The 12,374-nt window shown below is 54.6% G+C and overlaps 2 protein-coding genes across 2 annotated transcripts in view; both read left to right on the forward strand.

Annotated features, from left to right (window-relative positions):
• Positions 1 to 12,374, forward strand: part of CEP104 (centrosomal protein 104kDa) — a 39,028-nt gene extending 26,654 nt beyond the window's left edge. Inside the window, exons 14-22 of the mRNA XM_010849966.1 lie at positions 1,469 to 1,675; positions 2,116 to 2,223; positions 5,403 to 5,439; positions 5,652 to 5,718; positions 6,756 to 6,864; positions 8,219 to 8,357; positions 8,515 to 8,582; positions 10,641 to 10,731; positions 11,534 to 12,374. Coding sequence (XP_010848268.1) covers positions 1,469 to 1,675; positions 2,116 to 2,223; positions 5,403 to 5,439; positions 5,652 to 5,718; positions 6,756 to 6,864; positions 8,219 to 8,357; positions 8,515 to 8,582; positions 10,641 to 10,731; positions 11,534 to 11,649 — 942 coding nt within the window. The 3' untranslated portion in view covers positions 11,650 to 12,374. The remainder of the gene's footprint in view (positions 1 to 1,468; positions 1,676 to 2,115; positions 2,224 to 5,402; positions 5,440 to 5,651; positions 5,719 to 6,755; positions 6,865 to 8,218; positions 8,358 to 8,514; positions 8,583 to 10,640; positions 10,732 to 11,533) is intronic.
• The window catches only part of LRRC47 (leucine rich repeat containing 47), an 18,693-nt gene continuing 18,014 nt past the window's right edge, over positions 11,696 to 12,374 (forward strand). Inside the window, exons 1-2 of the mRNA XM_010850206.1 lie at positions 11,696 to 11,782; positions 11,947 to 12,104. Of these exons, the coding sequence (XP_010848508.1) occupies positions 11,696 to 11,782; positions 11,947 to 12,104 (245 nt within the window). The remainder of the gene's footprint in view (positions 11,783 to 11,946; positions 12,105 to 12,374) is intronic.

Raw genomic sequence — 12,374 nt, forward strand, 5'->3', positions numbered from 1 at the left:
ATGATTTCAGAACGTCCCTGCTTCCTCTGACACATGTGGGTGCTGGAGCCTGCAGCACCTTCTGCTTCACCTGGTGAACACAGAACAGGAAGGGGACCCCAGATTTAAGAGTGGACAGGAATGCCGGGGTGACTCAGTGATGGACCCACCCCCCCAGGGCAGGAGGACCTCGTGGGAGGTGACAGATGGGAGGGAGCACAGATGAGTGGGCTGGGGAGGTGGGAGGTCACCATCCCAGGTAGGGGGTAGCGGGTTCCTTGCAGTCAGAACATCTCAAGGTTCTTACGGGGTTTGAGGATGACAAGGTTCAGGGTAAAACCTGGCTGTGCTGGTGGAGACAGGAAGTGAAGAAGCCCAGCTAGTGAGAGACCGATGCCTGAAAGGCCATTATATATGGGAACGTTGGTATGTTGTGATAGGTTCGTGTGATCCTAAAGCACTTAGGATGGATGGATCAGATCCTTCATCTACTTCAAGGTCACACACAGATCCTGAAAAAGAAACATTGAATAAGAAATAAAGTGTCAGAATGATACGCACAGTGAGCCATTTATGTACGTGTGTGCTCAGTCATGTCCCACTCTTTGTGACCCCGTGGACTATAGCCCACTGGGCTTCTCTGTCCATGGGGACTCTCCAGGTAAGAATATAGGAGCAAGTTACCATTTCCTCCTCCAAAGGATCTTCCCAACCCAGAGATCAAACCCGCATCTCTTGTGTCATGTGTTGGCAGACAGATTATTTACCACTGAGCTACCTGGGAAGCCCATTTATGATGTCAAACAAAAGCCTGTGTGCACACACATGGCACACACATAATGAGAACGTCTGAGGGTTCATGTCCTCCAGCTTCAGGGACTGATGCCTCGGGAGGGGGAGGGGCAGGTGGAAGGGGCAGGGAGCTGGAGAGACTTCCAAGGGGGCTTGTGCAGTGGTCCTAGCGCTCTGTTTCTTAGAAAGAGCTGAAACAGACACGCCTTGTAATGCTTAGTTTACAGGAGGATGTAACTTTAAAACTGCCATTTATTACCTGAAGTAGGAAAGAGCGAAACGATAATTGCATACACAAGTTCCAGTATAAAATAAGTGAGGGAAAGTCTGCATCTTAGTAGCTGGAATTCTGTGGGCAATGTCTTCTTTATTTTTAAAGTGTTTATATTGCCTCTATATTTGGGCTTTCTTGGTGGCTCAGATGGTAAAGAATCTGTCTGCAGTGTGGGAGACCTGGGTCCGATCCCTGGGTTGGGAAGATCCCCTGGAGAAGGAAATGGCTACATGGCTACTCACTCCACTATTCTTGCCTGGAGAATCCCATGCACAGAGGAACCTGGTGGGCTACAGTCCATAGGGTCGCAAAGAGTCGTACGTGACTGAGCGACTTAACACTATGTTTTTTCTACGCCAGAAAAACTAAACGTGGCTGTTTTACAACTTGAGTCGCAAGAGCGCGTCCCGGCCCTCTTCTCAGTTTTCAGTGCAGGCCCTGGAGCACAGGGTGCGAGAGGTGCGTGAGGCGGCCGTGGGGATGATCCTGGACCTGTACGCGCAGCACCGGGCTCTCGTCCTAGAGTACCTCCCGCCCGACGACAGCACCACCCGCAGGAACGTCCTCTACAAAACGATCTTTGAGGGGTTTGCCAAAATAGATGGCAGACCCACAGATGCCGAGATGAGGGTGAGTTAACTTCCCAAAGTTATGATTTGACCCCATGTTTAAGAAGTAATCTGGTGCCAGAGTAAACTGACGCATGTTTCAAGGAGCTGCATGGACACAGGAGACACTGGTCCTGGTTCCTCCACTGTGTCTGTGAACAGGGGTGATGGTGGCCTCATGTGAGGACATCCTCAGGTTTATCCATAGGAGACATTTAGCACATGTTCACCAACTAGGCTCTAGTATAAAGTAAAGCATTTTATATTTAATTAAAAATAAAACAGTAAAACAGTAAACATTTATTAGCTGAACCTGGTGGATCTTTCTCTTAATCATAGGTATATTATTCAAATGTCTTAGCGAGGATTGTAATGTATAAGAGACATATGTGCTATAGCTTATCACTCAGTTCCGAAGGCTACCCTAAAAATCGATTCTAATGGAAAATCTTTCCATACCAGGCACAGAAAAGAGCTGCTGCTGAAGAAGCGGAAAAACGAAAGAAAGAAGAAATCAGAGCTTTGCAAGGGCAGTTGGCGGCCCTAAAGGAGATGCAGGCCGAAGTCCAGGTCGGCAGGAGTCTCTGTCTCTCCCCCTCCTGCTTTCGGTCAAAATCCTGTGAGCGATTATTTCCTTATATAGATGAACAGAGAGCTTGGTCTGCTTTTTGTGGGATTCTATAAACAGACATCTTTATTCTTTGCTGTTTCTTCAGTGAGTTCAGGGGGAAATAAAAGGAATCCCCTGCTGAATCATCTGCTCTTCATTCCCGTCGGGGATGAAGCACACTGCTGGCCTGGCTGTGTTTAGAGCAGACAGGACACTTGGGCCTGCAGGAGCTTGGGGGAGGAGGGAGGGACAGGCGAGGACAGGTCCCCCACCCACAGGTCCTCACCTCCTTCAGAGGCTAAGGAGGAAAATAAGCTTGACTCGAAGGTCTGCCTGCCTTGTGCAGGAAGCAGAAGGTTTCAGGCAGACGTTCCCGTCAGGAAGCCGTAGTCCCCGTGCACAGGGGATCAGACGGCATTTGGTCCCGTAGAAGCGTGTCCCTTCTGAAGGGCCTGCCTCTGTGATTTACACGCGTGTCATCATGCGCTCGCTTCAGCAGCCCATACACACGCGTGTCATCACCCTGGCTTTCATGGTTACGTCCTTCAGGTGACAGTAAGAGAGCAAGGGCGTGGGCATCTGAGCTGGTTACACAGCCGAGGAGTCCCCAGTTGTGTCCACAGCGGGTCTCCTGGGAAGTGCTCTGACCGCCACTTTGTAAAAAAGGATAATAAGTGGCTAAGAATGGTAAAAAGGAAAGGAAGCATGGCAGAATACGTGTCGAAGTGCCTGTGACGGAGGGCGACAGTGATGCTGGCGCGTCAGAATCCATGAAAAGAGCAGGAACACGGCCACCTGGCGGGAACAGGGAGGAGGCCCGTGCCCATGAGGGACCTTCCTAGACAGTCAGCAGCCCCTGAGGCCTCCTGGAGCAGGCCAGGCTGCTGCTGCTTTTTCCCAGCACGATGATACAGATGAAGAAACCGTGCAGAAAGCTAAGTGCTCACACGAGGTCAGGAGCTGGAGGTGGCCGAGTTCCGCCCCTTCCATGTTGCCACCGTGGCCCCTGTCACAGTGCCTGTGGGGGCTTGCTGAGGTCACAGGCTGTGTCCCTGTGGTCACGGCACGAAGGTGCCCATCCCCCGCCTCCCCCGGAGCACCCTCACTGGCTCCTCTGTGTCCTTACGTGTTTGCTGAGCACTCGCAGTGCACCCACCCTTCCTGGGCTCCAAAGGTGCCCCAGGACCACACTGCATGGGCCCCTGTCCTTGTCCTGAGATGACTGCTAATGGCGTCTCACAGGAGGATGACAATTTTTTTTAGTTTTTATTATTATAAAATATATATAAATTTTACCATTTTCACCATTTTTAAGGTTCCAGTTCTGTGCCTTTAAGCATATTCACCTCATTGTGTAACCACCACCACCACCAGCTGTCTCCAAAACTTTTGAGAATGGCAGAATATTTTTAAATCGCCTGATTGCTCCTGAGTTTTAGGGAAAAGATGTAAATTACTAATCAGTTTTCTAATCTGTTCAAAGCATAGATTAAGGTAAAATTTATAACTAAAATTTCACTTTTGGCACAATTTCTTTCCCTGCAAAGTGTACTAACCCACCATTACTTAGAACCCATCTATAAGTTTACCTTCTCTAGATACGTGTATAAATCATGTGAACCCCATTTGCAAGTTCAACATCAATCTATTAAGTCTGTCCCTAGCCCAGAATAGTGTTTTGTGTGGTTTTGTGTTCAGAACTGAAGTTTGAGAGAAGTCCCTCGCTGTCAGGTAAACTGTGATTCCTGCTGTCACAACAGTGTCTGTGCATGCACTCAGGCCACGGATCGGGGGCCGGCCCATCCCTGCTCTCCAGCCAAACTGCAAGCCCTCGCGAGACTCCCTTCCCCTGGGCCAGGGCAGCCCAGGCTGCAGCCAAACTGCAAGCCCTCGCGAGACTCCCTTCCCCTGGGCCGGGGCAGCCCAGGCTGCAGCCAAACTGCAAGCCCTCGCGAGACTCCCTTCCCCTGGGCCGGGGCAGCCCAGGCTGCAGCCAAACTGCAAGCCCTCGCGAGACTCCCTTCCCCTGGGCCGGGGCAGCCCAGGCTGCAGCCAAACTGCAAGCCCTCGCGAGACTCCCTTCCCCTGGGCCGGGGCAGCCCAGGCTGCAGCCAAACTGCAAGCCCTCGCGAGACTCCCTTCCCCTGGGCCGGGGCAGCCCAGGCTGCAGCCAAACTGCAAGCCCTCGCGAGACTCCCTTCCCCTGGGCCGGGGCAGCCCAGGCTGGCAGGTCTAGCAGCTCACGTCGAGCAGACTGGCTGGTGCGAGAGGAAAGCCTAGGGTGGGAGGAGCTCCTGGATGCTGACACAGAAGCCACCAGGGCTTTTGAGCAGAAGTGAATCCCTTACTAGGGCAAGATGGGTCCCTCTGGCCCCTGTGCTTGAGGTGGTGACAAGGGCAGGCATCCAGGTGTGTGAAAGCAGAGCCTGCAGGCTGGCTGATGGGCCGGGGCCAGGCCACATGGGGAGAGGAGGGAGGCGTGACGTGTCCAAGTTTCCTGACTGTGCTGGGCTCCACGCCAGAGGCTGCGAGGGCACGGGCACGGGGGGACGACGAGGGCGGGGGGGTGGGAGCAGGAGTTTGGTCTGGGTAAGTCACATTCACGTGACATCAGAGGCCTGAGTACGTTCTGAGCAGCAGAGAGGCCAGCTGACAGGACAGACATTGAGGTCATGAGCACAGAGGTGGGGGTCCAGCCTGGAACTGGACAAGGGCACCCTCAGGATCTGTACAGATGGGGTGGACTGAGTCCCAGAGGAGCAGGGGACACCCTGGGAGCCCAACTAAGAAGGGCCTAGAGGAGCGGGCTGGGGAGCCACATGCCACTGGGAGCCCACAGAATGTCCCACGGGGGACACCAGTGGTGAGCAGGTGACCCAGAGGAGAGTTAAGTGGCCTTGACAAAGACTGGTTTCCATGGAGACAGGGCAGGAGCCCCGAGGGAGGGGCCATGGGGGAGCAGGACAAAGGAGATGGTGTAAGGTCAAGTGTGGGCGACTCTTTCAGACAAATGTGTTGTTTGCGGATGGAAATTCTGCCTCAGACCCTGAGGTCACACTTGAGGATCACACTGCATCCTGGATAGACTCTCACAGGCACTGCAGCCGCCTGACCTGAGCCTTCTGTCTTTGTGTTTTAGGAAAAAGAGAGTGAAGCTACAAAGGCCAAGAACCAGGGTACGTAGAATGTACATCATGAAAATTCTGCATTGAAACCACCTCTGTATATTCAGCAAACATCTTCATCCCAGACACCGCAGAGCCAAGTGTAAAGCATTGCCTGTTACTAACTTGTACTTTTAGACTGTATTTCATATCCGGCTGGTTACTAAAACTTTGAAAGTAGTTTTCTACAAAAAGTTACTTAAATCACTTTCTAATTTCTTTAGACACTCAAGAAAGGAAAGTGGCCCCACCAAACGCTCCAGAAATTCCAGATAACCACTATTTAGACAAGTGAGTAGAGCCACCTCTGACCCACTGTGGGGTGATTAGAGGGACCAACCATGAAAGCACTGTGAGACATAATATTCTCCCGGCTCATTAGGGTTCCGCGAACTGATCGGCTCTTTTCAGTGACTTCAGAAGCTCAGAAAAGGCCTCCAAACCAGGCAGCATCAGCTGAGTCAGGATAACCTTCCCTCTCTTCCCCGACAGAAGTGAGCAGCCTATTTGTCAAAAGGCCTGTCACAGACTCAAAAAACTTTTTTGATGTTTTACGGAAGTGCTGTTGATGACAATGTATGAATTTGTGTTGTATGGCACAGTGACTCAGTTACACATGTATACACATTGTTTTTCAAATTCTGTTCTATTATGGTTTATCACAGGGTGTTGAATATAGTCAGGCTCATTTTACAGGAGCAAAATGCTTTTTCCTGTCCAGTGGCCGAGACAAATCTACGAGGAATTTAAGAGAAAGGTCTTGGTCTACTCAGGGCTTCCCTGGTGGTACAGTGGTGAAGAGCTTGCCTGCAATGCAGGAGACGCAGGTTCATCCCCAGGGTCAGGAAGATCCCCTGGAATAGGAAGTGGCAAGCCACTCTAGTATTCTTGCCTGGAGAATCGAGGAGCCTGGCAGGCTACAGTCCATGGGGTTGCAGAGTCAAACGCTACAGAGTGCGAGCGTGCGGGCACGCACGCACGCGCGCGCGCACACACACACACACAGAGTCTACTCTTTTTTTTGTGACTTAAAATATCCTTTCTACTTGATGACACTGACAGAATTCAGAGGGACCCTAAGCTAGTTTATCTCAGACGCCCGCATGGTGAAGCCTTTTTTTACATCTGTAATAAGGAGCCATCCGGCCGTCCCTGAGGACCCTCTGGTGAGGTGTGGCCCTGCCTCCAGGTCCAGCTGCAGCCCACTCGGAACCGGGACCGTGGCTACTGGCTGTGGTCTGGAGGTCACGAAGCTCCTGCGAGCGTGCGGAGTGGGGATGGCCAACCTAAACCTGGGCCTCACTTCTGACCTTTCTGTCTCGTTTCAGTTTGTGTATTTTTTGTGGGGAGAGGAGTGAGTCCTTCACAGAAGAAGGCCTGGACCTCCATTACTGGAAGCACTGCCTCATGCTGACGAGATGCGAACACTGCAGACAGGTCAGGCACAGAGCCTTAGTGTTTTCAGAGGAAAGCTGTGGGGAAAATCATTGAATGTAAATCACTCTGTTTAGTTGGGATTGATTTTTCTTATTTTTAAAGTGTAACGCATGTGTAAGTGTATACAAGCTGTAGGTGTTTCAGCTCCTGAATTAGCACAAAGTAGATACCTCAGAGTAATCACCACCAGGACACATACCCCACGGACCCCTCCACTCCTCACTGTCCTCATTCCTGCTTCTTGCTTGTTGAATTTTATGGAAGTGGACTCCTGTGCTGCGTTTGGGGTTTGTTTGCGGCATTCCATTGTCTGAATGTACAGTTTATCCATCCTTTCCCTGCGTGTGGCGGGGTTGAGACTGAGGAAGAGCGTTGCTGGGCCTCTCTCGTGTGCATCTTCTGTGCGTGTGGATGCACCTTTCTGGGTGCACACCTCGAGGGCCCTCGTGGGGTCACAGAGTGGCCCACGTCCAGTGAGCCCTCCCTGCAGAGCCGTGCCACCCACCGTGTGCCCCATTTCGCTTTCCTGATGAAACTGAGGGGGAGCCGCGTCCCTTGTTGGCCTGCTGCTCCCTCTTTGCAAAGCACTTCCGGTGTCTCGCCGGCTCTTGAACTGGCTGTCTCATCATCACTGATGTGTGGTCGTCCCTGACACACTTGGATGTGCGGTGCCCACCGTGTCCAGCGTTTTCGTTGCCGCACGGGAGCTTTTTGTTTTAATGTTGTCCTCCCTGTTGGTCCCTTTCAGGGCTAACACTTTTCACATCCTGTTCAGGCAGGCTTCCCGCACCCCCATCGTTCATCTTCTGTGATGGAGCCGGCCCTGCTCAGACAGAGGAGGAGAAGCAGGAGAGAACCCCTCCCCTGTCTGTCCTCAAGGCTCTCCAGCTTGCAGAGGGGAGCGCGGAAGACAGATCCCACTCTGAGAGCCCCTCTCTCCTGAGCAGTATGCCAGTCTGTGGGGTGAAGCTCTCGGGTGCATGTCAGCTGCTCCTGGCAAAGGTGTCCCAGTGGCGAAAGGGTCTCTTCCTGTGTTTCCAGCATATTCTTAGAAACGGCCGAGAGCCAGGATGGAACCCCAGGCCTCACGTAGGGCCCTTGAGCTCTTCAGGTTCAGGTTAGGGTTAGGGTTGTGGGGTGAACCCTCACATCCCCTGCCCGCCCCAGCCATGGCCTCCAGATGCTCCTGGCGTCACGTGACAAGCACGGGCAGGGAAGGGGGGTCTTCAGCAAAGTACCCTAAATGACCACGGAGGTGACAGGCAGGCGTCTGCCTCAGGAAGCAGCGCTCTCGCAGGGGCCGGGACAGCACCCCACCTTGCGCTTAGCCACGTGGCATGTCCTCTTTCTGCAGGTGGTGGAGATTTCCAGCCTGACGGAGCACCTGCTGACCGAGTGTGACCAGAAGGACGGCTTTGGGAGGTGTTACCGCTGCAGCGAGGCTGTTTCAAAGGAGGAGCTGCCCAGACACGTCAAAACCAGAGACTGTAACCGTGAGTGCCCTCAGACCTCGAGACCCCAAACTGTGTCATCCCCAGGGGCCCAGCTGCAGGGCTGGGAGTCAGGTCCCACGTCTGCCAGTGCCACTGGTGCCCTATCAACGACCCGCAGGAGTAACCAGAAATCCTTGTTTCGTTCAAATTCATTCAGCCGCCAAATCAGAGAAGTTGGCAAACCGGTGTCCTCTGTGCCATGAGAACTTCAGCCCCGGAGAAGAGGTGAGGGGTGATGGGGAGGGGGCTGACGTGGGACGGTGGCTGACATGGCGAGGGACTGGTGTGGGGGAGGGGACTGATGTGGGAAAGGGCTGGTGTGGGACTGGGACTGGGGGAGAGGCTGAAGTGGGGGTGGCGACCAGGCACCTCGAGTGTCGGTATCGAGGCTGCTATAGTGCTGGGCCAGCGCAGAGACAGGGTGTCGGGAAGAGGTGGTTCTGGAGCTCTGCCTCCAGGTTTCTATGCCGTGCCCCCCACCCCAGAACATCTGTGAGCTCTCAGGGAGGCGGCTCTGCCCTCCTGGCCATGGGTCTGGCTGTGTGTGGGAGGTACTTGAAGGCTTACTCCTTCCCTTTCCATTGTCAGCTAGTTTTCAGAATAACTAGCTGTGTGCCCAGCATCTTCTGGCGGTAGCTTATTTGTTTGTCTGGATCTTAGCATCATTGTGAACCCATGGCTTTAGGCTATGGGATATGTTCAGCTGTGTGGGCATCACAGTGCTTCGCGGTGTGTGGATGAGCCAGCCTCTGGCCGGTGGGGCCTCTGCAGATGGGCGCCTGGCAGTGTGAGTGGGCCCTGGCGACGCAGAGCCTCCTGGCTCCGACCAAGCCTTCCCTTCCTGGTTCCCTTCACTGGAAATGACCTTCTGTGACCCCCTTGGGTGCTCTGTGCTTGTGGGCCAGTACCCTTCTGAGCCTCTCTGCAGACAGAGCCGGGAAAACGTCGAGATAAATCCATGAAAGTTCACACTGACATTGCTGATTCAGAGTCTGAGCTGCAGGGGTTGCTTTAACCCCATGGGTCTCAGGACAGAGTCTCTTTCCATCCTCCCGAGAATTAGTTCCCAAAGCCCCCAGAGATGCCCATCCAGCCGTCACACAGTGGGCACGTCTCGGCCCCAGGGTCCCCGGTCGTTGGGCAGGGTGACGCTGCTGGCCACCCCAGCTCCTCTTGTCCCTCTGCCCCCTGGAGACGTGGGCTCCAGCATCTGCCTCAGGGCACTGGAGTCACTCCACTTGCTGTACCCCGGCTGGTGACAATTCAGCCTCATTGTCTCAGTTTATGTGCAGGTCCTGGCAGTTTTCAAAATCAAGTTCTGCAATTATATAAGGTACTTAGATGGTTCTGATGTCTGTAAAATGAAGCCAATTCAGAGAAGACCAGGCAGAAGCTGCCAGCCTGCCCCTGCTCCCTATCCCTCCTCTTACAGAACAAGGGTTTTTAATGGCTTAATTTTTTCCTTACATGTAGGCAGCTCTCAAATGTGTGCACTTTTCCTCGGTCCCTGTTCAGCTAGAGGTTAGGTGGCTCTGCTTAGTTGTCGTCACCTTGTGCTGCCACTGTCTTAGGCGACCAGCCCCCTCCTTGTGGAGACCAGCCAGCCTCCTGCTCTGAGCAGTGCTGGCATCTGCAGTGACCTCTGCCCCTCTTGCCCCCGCCACCACTCCAACTCCGGCCTGGAGGGGACGGCACCTGCAGCAGGCTATGCTCCTTTTTCCTCTGTTTCCTCTATATTTTCTTAACCAGTCTCCACCCACCAACAAGCTTGAACACCCGTTATTCTGTCACAGTTTCTGCGGGTCAGAAGTCCAGGCACGGCCTGGCTGGGTCCTCTGCTCGAGGTCTCAAAGCGCTGCACTTACAGTGTCGGCCTGGCCACACTGTCATCTGTGGGCCCGACTTGGGGAGGAGTTTCCTGGCCCATTCCAGGCACTGGCAGCACCCTTTTCTTACTGGTTGTAGGACCGAGGTCCCGCTGCCTTGCTGGCAGGGCCTCCTTCAGCCCCTCCCCGCTGCATCATCACACATGTGTGACAGCGGCCTCAGCACATGGTGCTCAGCCATGCAAGAGTCAGGAGGCATGTGACGTGCGGGCCAGTATCTTAGAAGCTCACAAGTCATGGGTGCTCTGGGATCATCGTGCTCAGGGGCTCAGGGCAGGACACACCCAGAGCTCGGGAACCCCCATGAGACTGCCATGTGTAGTAACTGCCTCTGGTTTGGTCATCTTGGTGGCCCCTCTGGTGGCCTGGTTGCCACACTGCATGCCTCTCACTTCAGGCGTGGAAGGCTCACCTCATGGGCCCCGCTGGCTGCACCATGAACCTTCGCCGGACGCATGTGCTTCACAGAACGCCCGTGCTGCCACCGGGTAAGTGCCCACGCGGTCTCGGCCCTGCCCCTGGGTCCCTGGCAGGCAGGGTCGTCATGCTGCAGCACAGGCTCTGGCTAAAGGCCCTCTTGTGACCCTGCTTCCCCCAGACTCCGTGGTGGTGCTCAGGGAGTTGACAACTCAAACCGCGGGTGTTCACAGGCACACTCAAGGCTTGGTGTCCCTCCAGACCACCCACACCGGTGTCCAGAAACAGGAACTGCAGTAGCAGACCACAGATGGCGCCACGACCTGATTCCTAAATCAGTTTTGGCTACTTTATGTCAGATTTAGAATGCCTTACAGAAAAGTTAGTATTTTTCATTAGAAAGTTATTCTTGACCTGAAAGAGTATTGGATACCGGACTTTTATTTTCGGGGCACGTGATCAATGAGAACCTGAGGAGCCATGCTCAGTGCAGATGGGCTGGCTGTACCACTGATGCGAGGTGCCTCCCGCGCCCCACACCGTGAGTGAGGACCACTATGCTGGGGAGCCGCCTCAGCCTCTCAGCCTGGAAGGGGGGCCCTGGCCACGTGGCTTCTGGTTTCTCATCTGGGAGCCAAGGCTTTGAAGTTGAAAATGAGGTGTATGGCTTGGTCCTTCTAAGCGTGCGCCAGGCTTCTCTGGCTCTTCCTCCTCTTCTGCCATCACACGTGTGTCCTCATGGGTGGCCCTGCCGCCTGCGGGCTGGGTGACCGCCATGCACGGTGCTGACCCCCTGGTAGGTGCGTCCGGGCCCCTCGTACTCTGCTGCTCACACGTGTCCCTGCACTCTGTGTGTCTGCATGTCCACTGCAGGTAAAGGCCCAGCCGCCACCAGGGCAGGGACCTCAGGATCCAAGGTGGGAAGCAAGATCCCCACCCCGAAGGGGGGCCTGAGTAAAGGCTCCAGCAGGACATACACGAAGCGGTGACAGGACGCAGCGCCTACCTCCAGAGGGGCCGCGCAGCTCCCATGACATGGCTGTGTCTCCTCGGAGCATCCCTAGACGTGCTGACCCCCGCTTCGCCCCTGCTGCCCCAGGCTCCTGGCCGTGCCCGTCCCGAGTGCGGCTCTGTCTCCCATGGCTCCGCTATCGGGTCTCTGCCCTCCCGCCCAGGGTCACAGAGGGAAATGGTTCTGCCGAAAGAGCAGCACCGGGCAGGCGCATGCAGAGCAACCTCTCCAGTCCTCGCTCCCTCTAAACCTCTTGCACGTGGGTCTCTCTCAGCATGGGGGACGGTTCGCAGGGCTCACGGGGCCAGGATGGGACAAGGTGGGCTGGTGCCTGCGAGTCCACCCTGTGCTCCTCCTCCCCGGCTGTGACTCCTCCCCTCAAGGTCAGGGAGCCATCAGCCTGCAGAGCCTGCACGTCCACAGCAGCATCAAGTAAGGTCAAGGTGGAGAAGTAAGGTCGCTGCCCAGTCCCCTCAGTTCTCACCTGCAGGTGCTCTGAGCGTGGCCCACTTGACACCACCACCCCCATGCTGGCCCCCACCCCAAGGGGATCGGAGGTTAATACTGATGGCTGCACAGCAGGCCCTTCCTCAGGGGGCTTCAAGTTCTTTACATGCATGAAGCCCTAAAAATATATGAGACATTCCCTGATGCTCCTGCACTCATGTGAGCAGGTGTCAGTCAGAAAGGCCTTTCCTTAAG

Source organism: Bison bison, unplaced genomic scaffold, assembly GCF_000754665.1.
Source record: "Bison bison bison isolate TAMUID 2011002044 unplaced genomic scaffold, Bison_UMD1.0 scf7180017864289, whole genome shotgun sequence".
Classification (NCBI taxonomy): Eukaryota; Metazoa; Chordata; class Mammalia; order Artiodactyla; family Bovidae; genus Bison; species Bison bison.